The sequence below is a fragment of the Entelurus aequoreus genome, linkage group LG07 (genome assembly GCF_033978785.1).
Source record: "Entelurus aequoreus isolate RoL-2023_Sb linkage group LG07, RoL_Eaeq_v1.1, whole genome shotgun sequence".
Lineage (NCBI taxonomy): Eukaryota > Metazoa > Chordata > Actinopteri > Syngnathiformes > Syngnathidae > Entelurus > Entelurus aequoreus.
In genome coordinates, this window is record NC_084737.1 from 56785499 (window position 1) to 56808147 (window position 22649).

The following is a 22649-nucleotide window of genomic DNA, read 5'->3' on the forward strand; positions in this document are numbered from 1 at the left end:
TGAGATTAAAAATGGATGCATTAATTTTTACCGTTTATCCTATTCAGGGTTATGGGTAAACTGGAGAGTATTCCAGTGACACAAGGAAAAGCTGACTAAATTTAGGCTTTAACAAGAAGTTTACTGCCACTCTGTCTGAAATAATGAAATTTAAACATTTGCACCCATTTGCATATTTCTTTCAGTATGAGAAACTCTATACAAACTTTTGACTGGAAATGCCATCCTAAACATTAAGATTAAAAAAACATAAATGCATGTTATTGCACTACTAAAACTGTGTTTAAAAAGCTAGCCGGTAATGGCGTCTTACCTCCTCCTCCCTCAGGCTTGTACTCTCCACCACCTATGTCATACAAGTCTTTATCATCAAAAGAACTGCCTCCACCTATATGAAATGACAAACAACATACAATGTAGGTCTACTGTATAATGTGTTTTTAAGAACAATTGTATTTGCTATGCAAAAAGACATATTGCCAGACTAACCAATATGCTGTTGCTGGACGCAAAGTAATACTTAAAAATGAATATACAGTGGAAGTTGTGGAACCCGTTTGTCAATGCCTATCGGATGTGCTGACTGATGTCAACATAAGCAGTTGTTAATATAACTGAAATAAAAACTAGCCAAGCACATAGACTCGTGACTTTGTCCAGAGCAAAATTAAGTGAAGTTAATTATATTTACATAGCATTTTTTTCTCTAGCGACTCAAAGCGCTTTCTGTTGTGAAACACATTATCTATACCTTTAAGCTCCATTTAAACCAGTGTGGGTGGCACTGGGAGCAAGGTGGGTAAAGTTTCTTGCCCAAGGACACAACAGGAGTCACTAGGATGGCAGAAGCTGGAATTAAACCTGGAACCCTTAAGTTGCTGGCATGGCTGCTTTACCATTTGAACCGAATGGGTGGGTGGGAATGGGTGATACATTTTTTTTTTTCAGTTTGTTGAAATAATTTCTGTGTATAATCTGTGCATATTTCTTTTTTTTATATTGTCACATGATATTTTATACCGTTATCTCACAGATCGACTGCAGTAGTTTACTTGTGCAATGTTACCTCGTTTTCCTATGCTCTAATTTTTGTATGATTCGGTTTTCAAAAAAAATGTTAATCTCGGTTATCAAACATTACACATAACAGACTAGATGGTTTGCCCGTGTATCATTCTGCTGAATCGAGTATCAAAACCAAAATCTCTTGTTGTGGTAACTAAGTACGACCGCCATGGGGCCAAAGAAAGTTACGTGTGCCCGCACTTTGATTCAATTCAAGGAAAATAACTCATAACATTACATACTACGTTATTATTGCTTTTACTTTGAAGCCTAATTTGCATTGAACAGGAAGTCACTTTGTGCACTTTGTTGTTTTCTGCTGCTTGGCGATAATAATGACAACACATGTTGACATAAAAGGACCCATTCTTCAGAAAAATGTCACTATTCGGTTCAGGCAGGAACTTTTTAGTGCTAAGAACACGGTGGTTCAGGACTTAAAGATTTGATTAACATAGACAAGTTGTCAACATAAATGGGGTCGACTCAAGCGGGTTCCACTGTACTGTAAATTGATTAATACGTTTAAACATTTGCACACTTACCTCCTCCATGCTTTGGGGGCTTGATTGCAGGTTTGTCAGGTTTATCATTTGGGTCTATAAAAAGGAGGAAAGTGGGAAAGCTAATGTATTTATGTAAGTATTTACAGTGCAGTCCCTTTACTATAGAACATTAGCTTCATTACTAACCTGTGGCATAATAAGAACACCTTTGACATCCATCCATCCATTAATACAGAGTGTAAGATACCTTTTATACGTGGCTTGGTGCTCTACTTTTAACTGGGTCGTATGCATCATTACTATTATCCTAGTAGTCCTTGACCACATATAGTGCTTCCACCATTTAGCTGCTCATCTGCTGCATGTCTGTTGGACTATTTTTTCCTGCCTTTCACAATTTAATTCCATATGCATGTATTGTTTTTGCCTACCTGTTGCTGCCTAAGCTAGTTATTACCTGGTTTGTTGGTAAGTGTATATTTTCTGCGTCATTCCTGCCTCCTAGTTAACTTTGCTCGTGGTTCCGTCCCTGCAGCTCTTTATCTTTATGCTTTTTGTTGTTTGTTTTTTCTACCTAGTGGTACTTTTTGTTTTTTCCCCTTCATGCTGTTTTTGTGTTTTTTGTGAATCTTTTTTTGTAAGTACTGTCTCAGTCTCTGCTTTCGGGGTTCACCATTACGATGCCATAACAGTAAACCTGCAATCTTCTCCTTAAACCCTCGGATTCCAGAGCCTCCTTCCTGCCACCGCTCAAGAGCTGCATAGAGACACATACCCCCTCAAGCGGTTACGTGCTAACTATTATCAGCAAACTGTAAAGAATAATTAGATATTGGATATATTTGGATTAATATTGTAAAATCTGGTGTGGAACTGTACTTTGTTCATGAAATAGCTATCAGTGAGGTGGCGAGAGCAGAGGAACAGTGAACGTGAGGTAGGTCTTTAGCTCCCAAGAAACAAAAGATCTTCCCATTGCTGCCTGAAGGATAGCTGACAGCGTCTTGTTTGAAATATAGCTCTTCCGTGAGGGTGACGCCAGACTTGCAATTCTCTTCCAAAACACTAAGGGGCAGTGTCTCCAGGAGGAGCAACCAGAATCAATTTACTTTTAATGGAGGTTTACTTATAAACCAGAGGAAAAGACGTTCGGATCCGGCCCGCCAGCGTTCAAAATCAGGCCCGCGGGAAGTCCCGAGTATTAAAAAAAAAAAAAAAATTAAAAAAAATAAAATTAAAATAAATACTTTTTTTTTTTGTTTTGTCTTTTCTTATCCACTTTGTACCGCTATATGCGCTATATATATCTAATATATATATATATATATATATATATATATATATATATATATATATATATATATATATATATATATATATATATATATATATATATATATATATATATATATATATATATATATATATATATATATATATATATATATATATATATATCAAATATATATATGTATATATATATATATATATATATATATATATATATATATATATATATATATATATATATATATATATATATATATATATATATATATACACAGCCCGGCCCCCGGCCAAATTGTTTTAACCAAATGCGGCCCCCGAGTCAAAAAGTTTGGGGACCCCTGATCAAGATGGACTGTGAAACTTCCGAACGAGTTGCGACAAAGGACGCTATTATTATTTGCAACGCTATTCGGGACATGGGTTAAGAGAGAGAGCTGTCATATAATTGCTAATAAACAAAACTGTTAAGTGCCTGGTGTTAATGTGTATGGTCATGTGTTATTGATGTTTGGCAATAAAAGTTAAAAAGAATGTCATACTTTGTGACTTTCTTCTGGACGCAACAACGACACATTAAGCCGAAGACCGACACATTCGGGAATTATTTTTAGAGTGCACCGAGAAATAAAGTACACAAAATCTGTTTTCATGCAAATATTTAATCACTGTTGCTTAACTTCATTCAATAATTTCTGCATTTCAAACACAAAGTTTGCTTTCCTGTGGTCGGGGACCCTCCTATGAAAAAACTGACCAATCACAGGTGCGTCTGCGCCGCTGCTGATGCCAAGCTAGGATTTTTGGGAGGTGCACGCATGGCTTGCGGGAAGATACGCAGGGGGAAGGGCAAGACGACGTTGCTTACGCAAGTTACGTGACGCGAGATCCAGAATTAAAAACACCAACCTCCCAATATGGCACTTGTACATCATGTAGAATAAGACATTTTAAACATACACTTTATATAAGTCTTAAAGGGAAACTGCACTTTTGGGGGGGAACTTTGCAAATCATTCGCAATTGCTATGTGATACAAGAATACATCTTTCTTTTTTATGTGTGTTAATAAATACAGAAAAATTGCGAGCAAGAGGCAGGTAATGGAGAGTCTCTTTCCGTCTATAAAGCCTGCTAAAAACACATCTAAAAACCACCAACAATGCTCCCTTTACATGTCGTGACCTGCATTTTAACCAAGCTTCAGCGACATATTTATTGTAGGAACTAACATCAAGGAACTACTTTTTGGGTGTAGTAACACAGCACATTGTTCATAGAGACAACAGGCCGGCCACTAACGAGAGGAAAGATACTGAGCTGATGCTGCTGAATCGCCAGAGTTTGTAAAAGTTAATTCTAGAGTATAAATCATGCCTCGCACATGTAGAGTAAAAGGTTGTGGCTGGCTGGCTGGCAGGCAGGCAGGCAGGCAGGCAGGCAGGCAGGCAGGCAGGCAGGGACGCATGCACGCACGCACGCATGCAATAAATTAATACTTTACACAGAGGGACAATAATCCCTGAATGTTTAATGAAGAAGCACTAATGGCTTTACTTGGAAAGGCAACATCCTCTAGGTCAAAGCCATATGCACACACAAATACAAGTTTGATAGTGTAGTAGATTAAGATACAAAGATGCAGGCTAGAAATATGTTTGTGCTCATACTCAATGAAATAAATCCAAAAGCCTACCAGAACCTCCAGGGTTAGGTTTAGGTTTATTAGGTTTCTTCGGTTCATCTGTTAAAATGTACCACAAAAAGTTGTTGTTTTTTCTCTTGGAAAACAAAAACTGACTATCCAACTAGTGGGGTCGTACACGTTAGGCATCATGGGATCTATATGTTTTGAAATAAAAATGTTACCTGGTCCTACGGCATCAAAGAGGTCAAATCCATCTGTGGAGAGAAAGGAAGAATAATTGCTTGAGATGTTAGTATGAAAAGGTTTTAAGACATAAAAACTCAAAAAACTAATCTATTATTAGTAACAAATAAATCCACACAAGTGATTGCTGTAAAAAAATTTCAATTTGTTGAAAACATGCTCCAGTGAGAAAGTAAGGTTTTTCAAGCTGCATTTCAAGATGAAAATATCCACAAGCCTCTATTTCAGGTGTATATAACGTTTTCCAGGCTAAAGACCTTCAAACTGATGGAGCGATAGAGTATCTTGTATAAAATGGTGTTTTAAATTAAACTGGTCCGGAAGGTACTTTAACTCATGATTTCTGTGGTTGGCTTATCTCTCCGGTGCTTGTGTTTTTGTTGTGTTAAAAAACTATCAATTTTCCTGATCCAAACACTTAAAAATGAACTAGCTGTGAGCTGAGAATGGACTCTCAGTCAATGAGGGGGACCCTGACACAGCATAGGCACGGATACATAGGTAAAGCAGCAATAGGGTCGGGTCCTCCTTGAAGGACTGGTGAATAACGCGGTACCATACTTGATAGAACTCCTGAGTGTCGCTGAATGTGTGCATTGTTGACTAGAAGCCGTCTTCTGCCACCATTTATCTGTTCACTAGTGTGTTGGATCAATGTTGATGTCTAATCAGACAAACTTTTCACGACCGCCTTGCAGTACCCAACTACGGACACGGACCTCCTGCTCTAACTCACAAAGTCAAATTGGCTGTGTTCAACCTTCTAAAAGATTTCTTTTTTTAACTCACTCATTCAATCTTAAAAATATTTCTCCAGCAACTTTGTTAAATTGTCCGAACTAGGCTTACTTTTCTTTGCTCTAAACGCCATCATCTAGTTTTGTGTCTGCCGACAATACTGCTTGCTAACCATAGCTCTGTGCTGGCGGTAGCATGTTTTGCATTGAGGTGATAGGATATAAAAGCCAACGTATTTGGTGGTAAGCAACGTCTTTATTGCACAGTTTGAAAACAGCAATGCTCTTCTCCGCACTTCTTCTTTAAGCCTATCTTTGTCATTAATCTCAGCCAAATGTTAAAATGCGCTGACGTCACTCAAAATATGTGCTTTTGTGGTGTAGGTGCCAGGGATTATGGACTGAGAAAAGTTCTGTGGTTGAAATTAAGTGTGTTATTTTTTTATAACACCTCAATTTTTTGTGTAATTAATCATAATCATCATTGTAAAGTTATTACAGTTACACTGTATGCTTTATCTTGCATGCAAATCACAGAATGTCAAAGTGGTGGTTTGGTGCATATGTATCTTAATAGAGAATACAAACCATCCTCTTTAGGATTTGCTGGGGCTTCTGCTTTTGGTGGAGTTGGCACTATGGGAACAGAAACAATGTTAGTGGGTCTTTCCTTATATGTACCTTGATTAAAAAAGGAATAATCATTTACAAAATGGCAATTTTGCATGACAGAATTTTCACAACACGAAACAAGAAGTAGAAAATGGATGGATGGAAACATGTAATAACCTACCACAGTGGCGGTTTTTAATTTTTCCTATTTTAACTAAGTAAACTGATTAGTTTAATATGATAGGCTCCAGCGACCCCCGTAACCCTGAAAGGGATAAGCGGTAGAAAATGGATGGATGGATTATTAATTTGACTGTGCAAGAAGAACAACCAACTGCTGGTTACTTAGAGAAATAACAAAATGTAGTTTAAAAAGATACTGGCTGAAAACAGATATGTACTGTACTAACTTGACTGTGGACCTTAGCGACTGTACCTCAGGCATGGTGTCTGAGGCTGCGTACACAATAACAAACAATTTTAAAAACAATATAAAGATATCCAAGCAGTATTGTATCCAATATATAACTATATCAATAAAAAAAGGCATTACAATTAGAGCTCAACCGATTATTGCCGCCAACATTTGGCATTTTGGTGTATATCGGTATGGGCCTCTTTTTATTATTTTTTTAGTTACAGTTTTTTTTACAACTACAACATAACTACATCAGCAGATACAATATATACACATATGATAGCAGTATTCAGTATTTAAAAAAAGAATAATGTAAAAATAAAACACTGCTCAAGCACCTGCATGTGGAGAGTTGCCTTTTTCCCCACTGCAGCACTTATGCAGCAAGCACCCAAGAAATTATGTCAGCTAGCTTGAAAAATGTCTCATCAATAAGCTACATGAAGGAGCCCAAGAATTGGTTTTATTCAAATGTTTGCAATATTTAATGGTTTCCCGCGAGGAAACATTACAACAGGGGTCACCAACGCGGTGCCCGCGGGCACCAGGTAGCCCGTAAGGACCAGATGAGTAGCCCGCCGGCGTCCTAAAAATAGCTCAAATAGCAGCACTTACCAGTGAGCTGCCTCTATTTTTTAAATTGTATTTATTTACTAGCAATCTGGTCTCGCTTTGCCCGACATTTTTAATTCTAAGAGAGACAAAACTCAAATAGAATTTGAAAATCCAACAAAATATTTTAAAGACTTGGTTTTCACTTGTTTAAATAAATTCATTAATTTTTTTACTTTGCTTCTTATAACTTTCAGAAAGACAAATTTAGAGGAAAAAATACAAACTTAAAAATGATTTTAGGATTTTTAAACACATATACCTTTTTACCTTTTAAATTCCTTCCTCTTCTTTCCTGACAATTTAAATCAATGTTCAAGTAAATGTATTTTTTTTTATTGTAAAGAATAATAAATAAATTGTAATTTAATTCTTCATTTTATCTTCTGTTTTTTCGATGAAGAATATTTGTGAAATATTTCTTCAAACTTATTATGATTAAAATTCAAAAAAATTATTCTGGCAAATCTAGAAAATCTGTAGAATCAAATTTAAATCTTATTTCAAAGTCTTTTGAATTTATTAAAAAAATGTTGTTCTGGAAAATCTAGAAGAAATAATGATTTGTCTTTGTTAGAAATATAGCTTGGTCCAATTTGTTATATATTCTAACAAAGTGTAGATTGGATTTTAACCTATTTAAAACATGTCATCAAAATTCTAAAATTAATCTTAATCAGGAAAAAAAAAATATATATATATATATATATATATATATATATTACGCATATACTTACAGTGTTTATATAAAATGATGTTGGAGGTGTTAGAGGTTTTTTAGAGTGCTTTATAGGCGGAATAAAGCAACTCCCTCGGCTCCATTGTAAGCAGACTTTTGCTCGCATTTAATTACAAATTAGAATGCATAAAAAAACAAAACATATGTGTTCTTGTTTTACAAAAGGATTTTGAATAATGCGCAAAATTCCAAAAAAAGTGCAGTTCCCATTTAAATCCATTAACTGCTTCAAAATGGTATAACATTGAGTAGATGGCAAGTTATTGTGATATAGAGAAATCCCATATTTTTACCAGTTTTCCCAGGAGACTTCCCATATTTTCAAATGCAAACGTTGATGCGCCTCTGACCCGCAGAATTACACACGTATAATAAAGATGTTTGGGAAAGCTTCTGATAATTGTTGGTGCTTAATTAACCTCAACATCAGTGCCACATTAAACATTATGTCGCTACTGGTCTGTTGTTTCCTAAAAAATAATGTAAAAAAAAACTAATTAAAGCGTTGTCCAGCTGTTCACTGATGTACACTATTCATGTTTAAATAACTTTTACTGTAAATATTGGTTAATGACCTCTTGACTACTAACAGTCGGTATTGGTATTGACCCTGAAAAAAAACATATCAGCCGATATTTAGTTACAATGCGAGACCAAGTGAGGTGGTTGCTCTTTCAGGCTTCTGCTTTGCCAAAAAGTGCATGTCAACTGGTAAATATGCTATTTTTTTAAACCCAACTGATGTACAATTTTTTTTTTTTTTCCACCGCAATGGAAAAAATGCAAGTTTTTGAAAAAAATCTGTGGCTCAGATCATCATTAAATATTGGGCGATTGATTTTAAAAGGTCCTGGATGAATCACCTATGCAACCTTGAAATCTAGCGACATAAAGGTCAAAAAGTACTTGGTAATAATATGGCTATCCTTGACACATCTGACTATAAAATGTTTGTGCAGAAGGCATTAGGCTTGTCCATGTGTGTGACAAAATATCAATATGATAAACTATCGCAGTACTTATGTTACGTTTCATGATGACAGATTTGGCAACCTTAAGTTGTGTTATGTTTTGTTCTTTTACATGTCTTTTTGTTATGTTTATCCCACATTCAATTGCTGGTGATGTCTGAGCTGGGCGGAGCTATGAGACACGCTGCAGCTATTTCCTATTTACACACCCTTTTAACCAGTATGGTGGTAAAAGGGGTTGGTACGTGTGCCTCACAATACGAATGTCCTGGGTTCGATCCTGGGCTTGGGATTTTCCTGTGTGAAGTTTGCATGTTGTCCCCGTGACTGCGTGGGTTCTCTGGCTTTCTCCCACCTCCAAAGACATGCACCTGGGGATAGGTTGATTGGCAACACTAAATTGGCCTTAGTGTGTGAATGTGAGTGTGAATGTTGTCTGTCTATCTGTGTTGGCCCTGCGATGAGGTGGCGACTTGCCAGGGTGTACCCCGCCTACCGCCGGAATGCAACTGAGATAGGCTCCAGCACACCCCGTGACCCCAAAAGGGACAAGCGGTAGAAAATGGATGGATGCCCTTTTAACCATTTAGCTGCGAATGGGAGCACTTGGCGATTCTCAATTTTGGAGCCTCTATGCTACACGTTATTTCCTAACTTTAACACTGCAGTGTTTCTTTGTAGTCTGTTTTTTGTTCCTTTCATGAGTCTTTAACATAACCACTGTGTTGCTTTCCAGTCCTATATCCCGTCTGGCCAGTCAGGTTTCTTTCTGAAAAAGTTTGTTGGCCACGTTACAGTGTGCCTTGCCACCTAAATAGTTTTTCTTGGCACCGTAGTTTTTTGTACAACCTTATCTTTTACATTACTCACCTACGCTGTCTTTGCATCCTGGGATTCACTCTTGCTGTGTTACACAGCCTCAACAATTTTACGTTACGTTTAAACCTCATTTTCAGTTTTATTATCAAAATACAGCCACTCTAAACTTCTTCCAACGTTCTTCATTAGTGGGTTGAGTTGCCAATATGTCATCCATGATTGTGCAGAATTCACCAGAAAAAGTAAAAGCAAACAACAGCGCTAATATGATGGACTGTGACGTTAAATTGATGCAACAGCATTGTTTGAATCAAAAATGTGGACTTTGGAACGTGAATGTGAATGTGAATGTGACAAAGTTGGCTAAGGACTTTGCACAGTGTAAGTTGTTCAGGTTTGTTTTACCCCTAAAAACACACTAATATGTTGTAAAGTGTTAACAGCGATATGTCGCTAATTGCAATATGACCATATGGAGATATATTACTGTGAACGTGAGGCATGCATAGTATCGTTTTGTGAGGTACAATGAGATTGTCAAGCTGTAAGGTAGCAATTTCATATCAGAGGCTTCTTTCTCGGTGAGCACCTTTGCAGTCAATGTAAAACTGCAAAGCAACACTGTGGCACTGACACTGGTGTTCTAGCAGTTTCCCTTTCATGGAAGACTTCAGCCTTGGTTGTTTCTGAACATTTTAACAATTTCTCGTCAGGTGGTGGTGGACGTTTGGGATTACTTCCAGACCCAGATGGGTCTGGCAAAGTGATGACACTTCCAAAAAACTTGTACTTGCATACAATAGTTTACTGTACGGTAGGCATATCAGTGAGCCCAGAAACATTTGATCGGGTGTACTCACCTACATCATCAAGCGCATCAGACAGGTCAAATCCTGTATGAGAAAAACAACAGTTATTAATTTATTATAAGACACTAAATTGGCCCTAGTGTGTGAATGGTTGTCTGTCTATCTGTGTTGGTCCTGCAATGAAGTGACACGTTTTGTCCAGGGTGTACCCTACCTTCTGCCCAAGTGCAGCTGTGATATGCTACAGCCCCTCCGCAATCCCGAGGGGGACAAGTGGTAGAAAATGGCTAGATGTGGATGGATGGACTTTGTTTCATCCTTTTGTTTGTTTTTATAATAGCCTGCTCTAAGTGATATCATGACTAAAGGATCACATGAGGCAGTATTTATAACCCACATAATTCCCTTCTCCGCCAAATAATCAGGAAAGTTTAATTTTTCGTAATTGTAATTCTTGGAACTAAATCGTTCCTGTGGCCATTGTTCTGTGCATTTGCACAGCAATGAGGTCCTTGGAATATCAACGTTAAATTAGGCTGATGAAGCAGCAGAAGCAACAAACCATGCCATTGTATTATTGTAATTCAGAAACAATAGTAGTGAGATAATATTACTGCAAGTTATAAATTGTATTAAATTATCAAATAAGTCAATATACACTCTTTGGTTGTCATGTTTATTGTGCAGTACAAATACACACGATATTATATTGTGTATCCACACATGATGCTAAAGGGAAAGCCATCAGTCAAGTGGTGGGGCAGGTTGCATCTTTTGGCTCAGGTACACATAATAGCGTAATCTAAATGTTGCTTTCTGAAATTCTTTCCTCAGTTCAACCAAAATCCTGGTTTTCGCCAAGGCATCCAGAAGGTAGTCATACTGTTGTCTGAGTTGATAGCTACAATACTGTTGTTTTGTGGCGTGCAACAATATCTAAAATATTTAACTCAATATCTGTGCATCTGTGTTGGGCGGTCAGGGCCAGCAAGGCTTCTCTGCTACAATTTGAATTATAGTATTTATTCCAATTAATTATTTTAATTTATTCTCAACAGTCTATTATCGTCATTTTGTTGCATGTCTCTAGGTTTCACTGCTTCTAGTGTGTATCTTGTTTTTTTTTGTCAGATTAGTTTTTATTTGTTGCCTAGGGACTTCAGAATCAGGAGTGCCCGCCAATGTTACTTAAACAAAGTTAGTAATGGGGCTGTTTCTTTAACCAATCTGATGTCAGCTTCACAGCACAGCGCCAGCTGGCAGGCATACAATGACGCACAGGTGATTAACTCCCGGCGCGCGGGCAAAATTCGTACCGAGAAGCCTGCGGCCCCGCAAGGCCGATTTCAACAAAGAAAGAACTCCAAACTAACGTCAATTACACCTTGCCTATAATGCAAATTTACTTTGTGAAATGTATTTAACAACAGAGACCACAGTGATATTTACAGGATGCATTGCACTAACTATTATTACTAAGTGTGTCAGATTACCATCAAAAAGAGCAATAATTTATTTTACACTGCTAAGAACGACACCCCTTTACTTATTACACCCTGTTTGTACAAAATAACACATAAAAATATGTGATCATAGAGTCAAAGGTGATCATTTTAACGACAACAATGCATGCTGGGAAACTTTGCTGCACAGATGCATGCTCAAACTTGCCAACTCTTCCAGACTCTGCAGAAGACTCATGGAAATTGCCTTTGTCTTCCAAAATACAAATTTAAAGGGAAACTGCACTTTTTTGGAATTTTGGCTATCGTTCACAATCATTATGAAAGACATGACGGCGGATGGATTTTTTATTTTTAAATGCATTCTAAATATTAAATAAAATTCAGCTTACAGTACCAGTACAATAGGAGGTCCTCTATTCCGCCCATAAAAGCCAATAAATAACCAATAACTAGCCATTCAAGAAGCGCCAAAAATACTCCATTTACATTTTGTGACTTGAATATTAACAAAGTATTAATGATATTGTTGTTATAAGCGCTAACGCACACAAACTATTTAGAGTGGGGACTTGATTACTACTGTGTCCCTATGTTTACATCATTGAGTGGTCTGCTGTTTCCTCGCTTCCCTGCTCTTTGGAGGTTTGGAGGTTTATTGTTAGATCATAAATCATGCCTTTCACCTAGAAAGATGGTACACTTTGACAGTTGGTACACTTTGACAGCCATTGAGGACCCAGAACTGGTGAGAACGACACGAAAAGAGTCTTGGTCACCTCCACTCCCCAACCCTGTTTCTTTGCGAGGATTATGAGACATTCTTCATCTAAATGGGAATATATGAACCTCTTAGCAGTCTTTATCCTATTGACAGCAGACCTTATACAGTAAGTGAGGTTGTATGTTTGTTGGCTCTCATAAAGTCTGTATTGAGTAATAATCAGTGATAAAGAAAAAAAAAGCAAACGTTGTGATGCGTTTTTGAAAATAATGTGAAATGTTATTATAAATGTGCCCTAATGGAAGTGTTTGGATTTTTTTTAAGGGCTTTATAGGCGTAACTGAGCAGCTCCTCTATAAGCTCCATTGAAATCTGACTTTGATTGCATTTATTTAATATTTACAATGCAAAAATAAAAAATAAATACATAACATCCATTGTCACATCTCTCATAATGATTGTGAACGATAGGCAAAATTTCAGTTCCCCTTTAAGTTAAAAAATATCTCAGATTATGATTAGAGATGTCCTATAATATCGGCCGATAAATGGTTTAAAAAGTAATATCGGAAATTATCGGTATCGGTTTCAAAAAGTAAAATTAGTGACTTTTTGAAACGCCGTTGTATGGAGCGGTACATATCCGGTAAAACACGGATATAAACCCAGACAGCAGCCCCTCCCCTCTCCTCTCCCCCCTCTCCCACACACAACACAGGAGTTGACGACTGCAGCATGACGCTTGATGACCTCATCAAACCGCCGCGAGCAGCGCATAACAACAAGAGTGTGTTGTTGCCGGTGCTGTAGCCATGGCTAACAAGCAAGCTCGCTTGGTGACTGACTAACGACACCATGTCTATGGTTTGGGATTATTTTAAAAAGTGTGTCTGACGGATAAAAATGATTGACTGCAAAAAGTTGGTTATGCGAGGAGGAACCAAGACGTCTTCCTTTAACACGAGCAATTTGATCTCCCACCTCTTCAAGAATCATAAGGAGATACACGATGAATACAAGCGGAAGATGGATGAAAAGCAAACGCAGAAAAAAAGTAGTACCACACAGTTGTCGCTTAAAGACTCCGCCGAGAAAAAACAAAAATACAACAAAAACCACCCCGGGGCGAAAGCTCACGTTGTGGTCAGGGAAAACGCACGCAGTATGGCAAAAGCTTACGGTGGAGTTTGGTGTGGATAGTCTGCCTTGCATGGCGCACACTTTGCAGCTTGCAGTGATTGGAGATGCCCTGTCTCAACGCAGCATTTCAGAAGCTCTGACTGACTGGTAGGCCACTTCAAGAACGCACCACTATTTTACAGCACATTTGTGTTACTCATACAAATACATTAGAGCAGGGCAGATCGAGCCCAGTTTATAATTTCCTGTTATACAGTATACCAGGCAGTCTTGCACTAAATATTATTGTTTACTTCATTACTCTAGTATACTCTGGACTGAAGCTGTGTGCCTTCATTGTTTTTGTAGCTGTTGTTTTAAAGCATGTTTAAAAAAAATAAAGAATAATGCACTTTCTTATACTTAGACTTTGTGAAAGTCAAAGTATAGCATTTCCCATAGTTGTAGTGGGTATTCGGATTATCTCAGGGTGAGCATATCCCAAATTCCAAGCTGCTGTTTTGAGGCATGTTAAAAAAAATAATGCACTTTGTGACTTCAATAATAAATATGGCAGTGCCACGTTGGCACTTTTTTCCATAATTTGGGTTGAAGTTGTTCTCTTATTTTGGTAAACCTTGTTAGATTGTTTAATGCATCCAGCAGGGCATCACACAAAAATTTGGCATAATAATGTGTTAATTCCACGACCATATATATCAGTATCGGTTGATATCGGAATCGGTAATTAAGAGTTGGACAATATCGGAATATCGGATATCGGCAAAAAAGCCATTATCGGACATCTCTAACTATGATGTTTTTGAATGTCTATAAAATATTGTAGCTTTTGTCCGGCTGTTAAAAGGATGATGAGGAGGTGGTCGATCAACAAATTACTTTACTAAAACAAGCCAAAATAACATCTTCAGCCTGCACACAAGCAGCTCTCTCAACGGCTCCAGATGATGTTGTAGTGTACATGTTTAAAGTTATTTGGCGACATTGCATTACAAGACAAAGAGTTAACTATGTTTTTTGGGTTAGTAATGATTGTTTTCATTTCCTAATTGAAATGCTTCTTTCTCTGTTATACCACATCTTGCTGTATTGCCTTTTTTTTTAACACTGGACAAAAATATAAATGGAAAACTAAAACTCTATATGCGCAAATTTCTGTCAAATATTGTTGACAAATGTGACTAAATGAAATATAGTTATCTTGACCTCGGCTTAATTGGAACTGAGCTTCCGCATGATTGGATGAGCTGTCTGATGCTAAATCCCTTTTTGATTGACAGCAAAATGATCAACAATCTTGAAGTATAATCACTGCCAGAGGATTTTTGCAAGATTTATTCCAAAGTTTCGAGTTGATATGAAGGATTTTACAATTGTAAGTGATGTTTTTCTTTGTATAGAATAGCACCTTTATATATTTTATCTATTATTGGAGACCGTACTTGCATTTAGGGAGTAGATAAAAATGAGCTTCTCCTACTGTACCTGGAAGACCAGCAGCCGACAATTGTGTTTTGAAGCAGAGCTAATCTATCCACTTCACAGATGTGGCATATCAAGATGCTGATTCGACAGCAAGATATTGCACAGGTGTGCCTTATTAGGCTGACTACTACAAAATGTGCACAGAGCTTGCAATAGGCCATTTGACCGCAGGAATGTCCACCAGAGCTGTTGTCTGCGAATTGAATGTCCATTTTTCTACCATAAGCTGTTTCGGAGAAGTTGTCAGTACATTCATCCGGCCTCACAACCGCAGAGCACATGTGATCACACCAGCCCAGGACCTCCCACATCCAGTATCTTCACCACCACCGCTGCAATAATCACTTTGTATAACCAAAGAACCCGTCAAAACTTACAAGGCATCTAAAAACCAACGAGCCAACGCCTGCCAGTGGGAAGAAAATGGAATGCATACAAGGTCTGTCATGTACTCTAATTGTGCATTCAAGCAACCTTGAAAGCATACAAGGTGCACTGTGTAAAAAAAACATTCAATATAGTGGAGGAGCTGGTTTGTGCCAGTGTGAATAAAGTAGGTGCCGGGAGATGCAGCGGTAAAGTCAGGCCTTTAAAGTAAATCACACCAGTAAAATAAAGTTGCACAGCAGCATGCTGTTGGGTCTTTCCACCAACACCAATTCCTATATTCACGCCCACCTCCGAACGGAAACTGTTGGTAGTTCTGATTTTCTCTCATTTTCAAATGGCAAAGTTGAATGACAGCGTCATGTATCGACTTTTAGGACGGTAAATAGCTACTTAAAGGAGTTTTCAACACTGCCTGGGGGGACAAAAATAGGCAGCAACGCAGAACGCCTGACTATTTTGGTATTACGTAATGTTTCCATTAAGATCAATATGTTTCTAAAACACCCAACAATGTAGCGGGACCATATCGTGTATGCATTTAACAGTATTGTACTGTATATTGAGACATTAAGTGCAACTACAAACATTAAAAACGGTTTGGAACGACTATTAATAACACTTAGCTACATTGCCATTGAAAACATAGAACATGCCTTTATTTAATGATTAGCTCAGCATTTCAAGAATTTTGTGTAAAAAAACAAAAGAAAAACTTACCATCCTGCGTAAATGTGCCTTTTGCCAGGAGAAAAAGTAAACAGGCTGACAAAACAAACTTCATGTTGCTTTGGTTTCTCTGGTTTGTAAAGCAGCTTAAATGAAAAACAGTTGGGAAGATTGTGCTAGAGGAGTGAGAGAGAGAACATGTCTGCTCGATGGGATCCACTTACAAAACCCCGATGAGTCAACTTTGGGCAGGGCAAGGCTGGTGGGGTGTGGCGGGTTGTTCCACTCAAAACACGTTCCGTTCATGTGACAAATGACTCATACCAATATGTCTAGGCGTTTCTGTCACAGTACCGTGTAACAATAAAAAACACGTTTGGAGAATTTACATGAGTCGATAATCCAAAGTAGTTGTTTCTTTATACATTGGCCTTTACTACCATCTAGCGGAAAACAAGCGAAGTACATGTTCATTGTGGCGGATTGAGTTAGTGTCAAACTCAAATACAGAGTGGGCCATAATTTAAAACTGAACAAAGCCGCGGGCCAATGTTGAACAAATTAACCTTTTAATAGGGACCCAAACAAGTATTGCATTGAATATTGAACATCAAGGCTTATATAACTTTATAGTGACATGCAAAATCGAGTTTCAAATCATAATAATTAAAAAATATCAATGGCATATCAAATACAATTCAAATAAAAATTGAATGCCTCTTTTCTATGGTAAATATCAACATTAACTTCTTCCACATGCTAATAAATTTGAAAATAAAATAACAATGAATAAATAAACCATTCAGGACTTTAAACTGCTCAGTTTGCAACACACTGATCTAATCTGATGTGCCCAAGCCAGATACCTGCCATCTTTTCTTGGATGCTAGTTCATTAATGTCGTGGCTCAGGCTTTGAGCTGAGACAACCTTCATTATCCAACAAAGGTGTTCATCAGTCATTATATCTCGTAGTCCGCCGGGACCACAGTCTTGGGGGCGTGCCTTAAAGGCACTGCCTTTAACGTCCTCTACGAGCTGTCGTCACGTCTGCTTTTCATCCATTCTAACAACGTGTCGGCCCGATCACAAAATATGTGCGGCGTCTGTATGCACAAACATGTGAATACAATTAAGGCATACTTAATCAACAGCGATACAGGTTACACTGAGGGTGCCCGTATAAACAACTTTTACACTGTTAGAAATATACGCCACACTGTGTGAACCCACACCAAACAAGAATGACAAACACATTTTGGGGAGAACATCCGCACCGTAACACAACATAAACACAACAAAACAAATACCTAAAACCCTTTGCAGCACTAACTCTTCCGGGACGCTACAGTATACACCCCCCCCCCCCCCACCCCCCCGTTACCACCAAACCCCCCACACACAAACACACCTTGTAGCGTCCCGGAAGAGTTAGTGCTGCAAAGGGTTCTGGGTATTTGTTCTGTTGTGTTTATGTTGTGTTACGGTGCGGATGTTCTTCCGAAATGTGTTTGTCATTCTTGTTTGGTGTGGGTTCACAGTGTGGCGTATATTTCTAACAGTGTAAAAGTTGTGTGTGTGTGTGTGTGTGTGTGTGTGTGTGTGTGTGTGTGTGTGTGTGTGTGTGTGTGTGTGTGTGTGTGTGTGTGTGTGTGTGTGTGTGTGTGTGTGTGTGTGTGTGTGTGTGTGACATATCATGTGTCTGGATCAGCACTTGTTGGACTGGATGAAAAGCAGACGTGACTATTATTGGGAGGGGCAGTGAAATTGGGAGTCTCCCGGGAGGGTTGTAGTGATGGGATCGGCAGTTCTTTTGACTGTACTGAATCACTAGAATCAGTTCCTTAAATTGATTTGTTCAAAAAATTCGTTCACACACACACACAAAAAAAAATAGGAGGGGGGGGGGGGCGTGTGTAGTACAGTACAGTGCAGACATTCGCGGAACAAGCAGCAAATAGGGTGAGCGTTAATCTAACAACAACTGTAAGTGTTGTTGAAACTTACACTTAATATTTTTGTTTTAAGGGTTAATATTTTTTGTTGAAAATTATTATGGTTGTGAATTCATTTTACATTTTTTGTAAATAAGACACATTTTGTTTACTATTAAAAGGGGCAATTTATTTCCTATGTTACACCGCTATTCTCGCGAGGTTTGGTTTACTATTAGAGACTGCGAGAACTGCATTCGCCCAGACATGAAAAAGACTTTGAGCAAGCCATCAGCAGCAGCAAGAACATTTCGCTAGCTGAACAAGGTATTTTGTTATATTGTGTCGAATTGTTCTGTATATTTATTAAGTACATTGGTTTAATCATTGTACGCTTATTTAGTATGCACAAGACTGAAGTATTTGCTGCCCAAGAACCTCCGAAGTGGCAGGCGGCCACGAGGTAGCTATTTTGTTTAGCACTTTATTTTCCTGTGACTGAACTATGTCTAAAGCATTGTATTTCATGTCTTGTCCTGTAGTTTTCACGGCATAAACCCAAGTAAAGAGCCCGTCTTTAAGAAGCCGTGCCAGTGTTGTCATTTCGGAGTCACAACAACAACAGTTGCAGTAGAAGGGATAATAATAATAATAATAATAATATGAATCAGATCCCCAAGGAGAAATTTATTTTTGTTACAATAACTGTGTAAATAATAACCTATGTATGTGTATATACATTAGTTATTATTTTTATTTTAAATCTTAAAACAGCCTGCCCTACACATTACCCCCCGCCCCTCCCCTGTTACAGGGTGATTGTATTGACATACTGTGCCACCCTGTGGCAGCCACGGTGACCTCACCTATAACATATCCCTGCGTCACGTGGGTTTACCTCCGTTGTACTTCCTACATGCAGCCTGAATACACGGTACTGAGACACAGCAGGACTCTTGTCATCTTTATAATGCACCGCACCTTATAACATGGTGTCAGAAGTCCAAGCAGGACCCGATTATGCCCCACATTCTGTCCGTTGCTGAGACAGTGTGCGTTTATTTGTTTTGGTGAGTTTTAGCAGTTTCAGTTAGCCTGTTAGCTTTAGCACCGCGTTGGTATAATGGCTTCCAACATCCCGCCTCCGGAGCCCATGACGATGGCTGGGGACACTCACGGCAACTGGAAAAACTTCCGAGCAGAGTTTGAGGATTATCTGCTGGCGACCGGGCTCAACGAGAAGGAGAAGCCCGTCCAAGCAGCGGCGCTGAGACGGCTAATGGGGAACGACTGCCTCCATGTTTACAAATACAACCTGGGACTCACTGCCGACCAACAGAAAGATGCCGGTGCTATTCTGGAGGCACTGGAGGGATACTTTACCCCCACGAAGAACGTCACATTCGAGAGGTACGTTTTTGGAAACTTAAAGCAAGAGGAAGGAGAACTCATAGATGCTTTTGTTACAAGGCTGAGAGAAAAGGCTGCCTCTTGTGAATACGGAGCTATAAAAGATGAACTCATAAAGGACAAGCTAGTCCTTGGCATTGCTGATGAGGGCGCCAGACGTCGTTTGCTAAGAGAAAATGATCTCAAATTGGATCAGGCAATCATGATCTGCCGTGCAGCCGAGGTCATGGACAATAAATTAAAGACTATGTCACTGGGCAACTCTGGGCCTGGAGAGAGCATCAATGCCACGCAGGGAGGACAAAGATATGGACGCAGGTCTGCCGGTAGGCCATCTGAGCCCTCCAACATCAGTTCACAGCTCCAGCGCATGAGAGACACAGTGGAATGCAAGTACTGTGGCACAAGGCACAAACGTGGGCGAGACCAGTGCCCTGCATTTGGTAAATCCTGCCGCTCTTGTGGCACTGCCAACCATTTTGCCAAAGTATGCATGAAGAGGGGTCAGCACGCACGCCAGTTGAACACTGTGGATGACCCGTCGACAGGGGAACAGGAGGACATTGATGGAGATGAGAGAGATGTGTACACAGCAGAGAGCGTGGGAACTGTGAACACGCAAGGGAAGAAGTGGTTTGTCAATCTGCCACTGCAACAGGGGGTCCAGAGGTGCCAGCTCGACTGGAGCCACCTGCAATGTGATTAGCATGAAGGACAAGATGAGACTGGCGCCCAGAACGCCTCTTCAGAAGAGTCTCACCAGATTGAAGCTGTACAACAGTGAGTGGATGAACTCGCTGGGGTTGTACAGCACACAGTGTGTCATTAGGGGCAGAACACACAAGCTGGACTTTGAGGTTGTGCGTACAGGCCAGAGGCCCTTGCTTTCAGGGGAGACATGTGAGAGACTGGGTCTGATACGATTCACCATTCCTGAGGAGCTAAATAAAGTGGAACACTGCAGGATGGGAGACCTGACCAAAGAGCGTCTCATCAACACATACCACGACGTGTTCACCAGCCCAGTTGAGTCCCTGCCTGGTGATGTTCACTTTGAGCTGGACAGCAGCCTGGCGCCTGTGCAGTGTGCCCCCAGGAATGTTCCAGTGGCCCTCAAGGCAGCTGTTAACACTAGAAGTCCCAGCATTTTTCTGTCTACCTAGAAGACCCAGAGAGGGGTCATTTGGCCCGACGCTTTTCCCGAATACACTAATCACTCATTTTGTTATGGTAATGAGGCTGTTAGGGGCAGTTTGTCTAGGTAGACAGAAAAATTATACATGTGGGAAATGCCGAAAGGAGCAATGGCAGTGCCAGGATTGTGAGTGACTGCTCAAATGTATGTCAGTCACGTTTACATGGACATGGTTTTTCATTCTTTGTAAATATGCTTTTTTCTTTGTAAATTTTTTTTTTTAAACTATTTTTGGCACACAAAAATAACAATTGCTTCTGCAACAACCCTCCACACCAAAACTGGGAAAACAGTTGCTTTTTCATTCTTTGTAAATATGTTTTGTTTTGTATTTTTTTTAACAATAAATGTCAGAGTGTTGATCCCTTCATTCTGTTGATCCTTGCAAAAACACACACAACCTACCTCAGAACTAAAGCTTGAGCTGTAAGGTCCCCTCCCCCACACAGGCTCAAGTGGCCCCCTGCCGTGTGCCACTAACAGCCACATTTTCATAACAAAAGGAGTGTCCACAGGGGGGACTAGGGGTCAAATGACCCTCTTGTGTGTTTTCTAGGTAAAAATGTCAATTGACCCTTCTCTGGGACTTCGCGTGTTAAAGCACAGCTCGATCAATACGAAAAGGATGGACATTTAACCACAGTCACACAGCCCACAGACTGGATCAGCAATCTGGTCATAGTGAAATAACGGATAAATTGAGACTATGCATTGACCCAAAGCCACTCAACCGAGCCCTGAAACGGTCCCACTACCTCATGCCCACTTTAGATGACGTGTTGTACAAGCTGCCAAAGGCGCGTATATTCACGCTGGTGGATGCGCGTGATGCATTCCTGCAGTGCCGACTGGATGAGGAGAGTAGCCTGATGACAACGTTCTGGACACCATGGGGCAGAAAACGGTGGCTGAAGCTCCCCTTTGGTGTGTCAGTGGCTCCGGAACTGTACCAGAGAAAGCAACATGAGCTCCTAGCTGGATTAACTGGGATTGAGCCCATAGCCGATGATATCCTCATAGTTGGCTGCAGGGATACGGACGATGGGGCCAACCGCGACCATGACACAAACCTAATTTCCCTAATGGACAGATGCAGAGAAGTTAAGCTCAGGCTGAGCCTGAAAAAGTTGCAGTTCCGAGTGAAGGAGGTCCGTTTCCACGGCCACATACTGTCTGCCGAGGGCCTCAAGGCTGACCCTGACAAGGTCAGGGCGGTTCTGGACATGCCGAACCCCACAGACGCTAAAGGGGTCAAGCGGTGTGTTGGCTTTGTGAACTATCTTTCCAGATTTATGCCCCGCCTGTCAGAGGTATGTGAACCATTGAGGAGGCTGCTAGACAAAGACGTGACGTGGCACTGGCTGCCAAAACATGATGCTGCCATGAAGGAAATGAAGACACTGGTCACAGCAGTACCGGTCCTACGTTATTATGACGCCATCAAGCCAGTCACCATACAGAGCGACTCCAGTCAGACAGGCCTGGGCTGCTGTCTGCTACAGGAAGGGCAGCCTGTCACTTTTGCCTCCCGCGCCCTGACCCAGACGGAACAAAACTACGCACAGATAGAAAAGGAGTGCCTGAGCATCGCGTTCGCCTGTCAACGCTTCCACTACTACCTATATGGACGGGGTGATGTGACAGCAGAGACCGACCACCGCCCTTTAGTGTCCATCTTCAGTAAGCCCCTCCTCAGCGCGCCCAAGCGCCTACAGAGCATGCTCCTGACACTTCAGAATTACTGCCTTACGGTGGTGTACAAGCCAGGCCCTGAAAT

The 22649-nt window shown here is 39.9% G+C and overlaps 1 protein-coding gene across 6 annotated transcripts in view; it reads right to left on the bottom strand.

The window, feature by feature from the left end:
* The window catches only part of cd99 (CD99 molecule), a 45788-nt gene extending 29040 nt beyond the window's left edge, over window positions 1–16748 (bottom strand). The window contains exons 1-7 of one of the 6 annotated variants that reach the window (XM_062054043.1): window positions 16386–16739; window positions 10518–10550; window positions 6075–6122; window positions 4728–4760; window positions 4555–4602; window positions 1611–1664; window positions 314–388 (exon numbers count right to left, since the gene is read on the bottom strand). In XM_062054043.1, coding sequence (XP_061910027.1) covers window positions 314–388; window positions 1611–1664; window positions 4555–4602; window positions 4728–4760; window positions 6075–6122; window positions 10518–10550; window positions 16386–16449 — 355 coding nt within the window. In that variant the 5' untranslated portion in view covers window positions 16450–16739. Of the gene's footprint in view, window positions 1–313; window positions 389–1610; window positions 1665–4554; window positions 4603–4727; window positions 4761–6074; window positions 6123–10517; window positions 10551–16385 lie in introns of all 6 variants that reach the window. The other 5 variants (XM_062054042.1, XM_062054047.1, XM_062054046.1 and 2 more) reach the window with 5 other exon arrangements.
* Between the last annotated feature and the right edge of the window lie 5901 nt (window positions 16749–22649).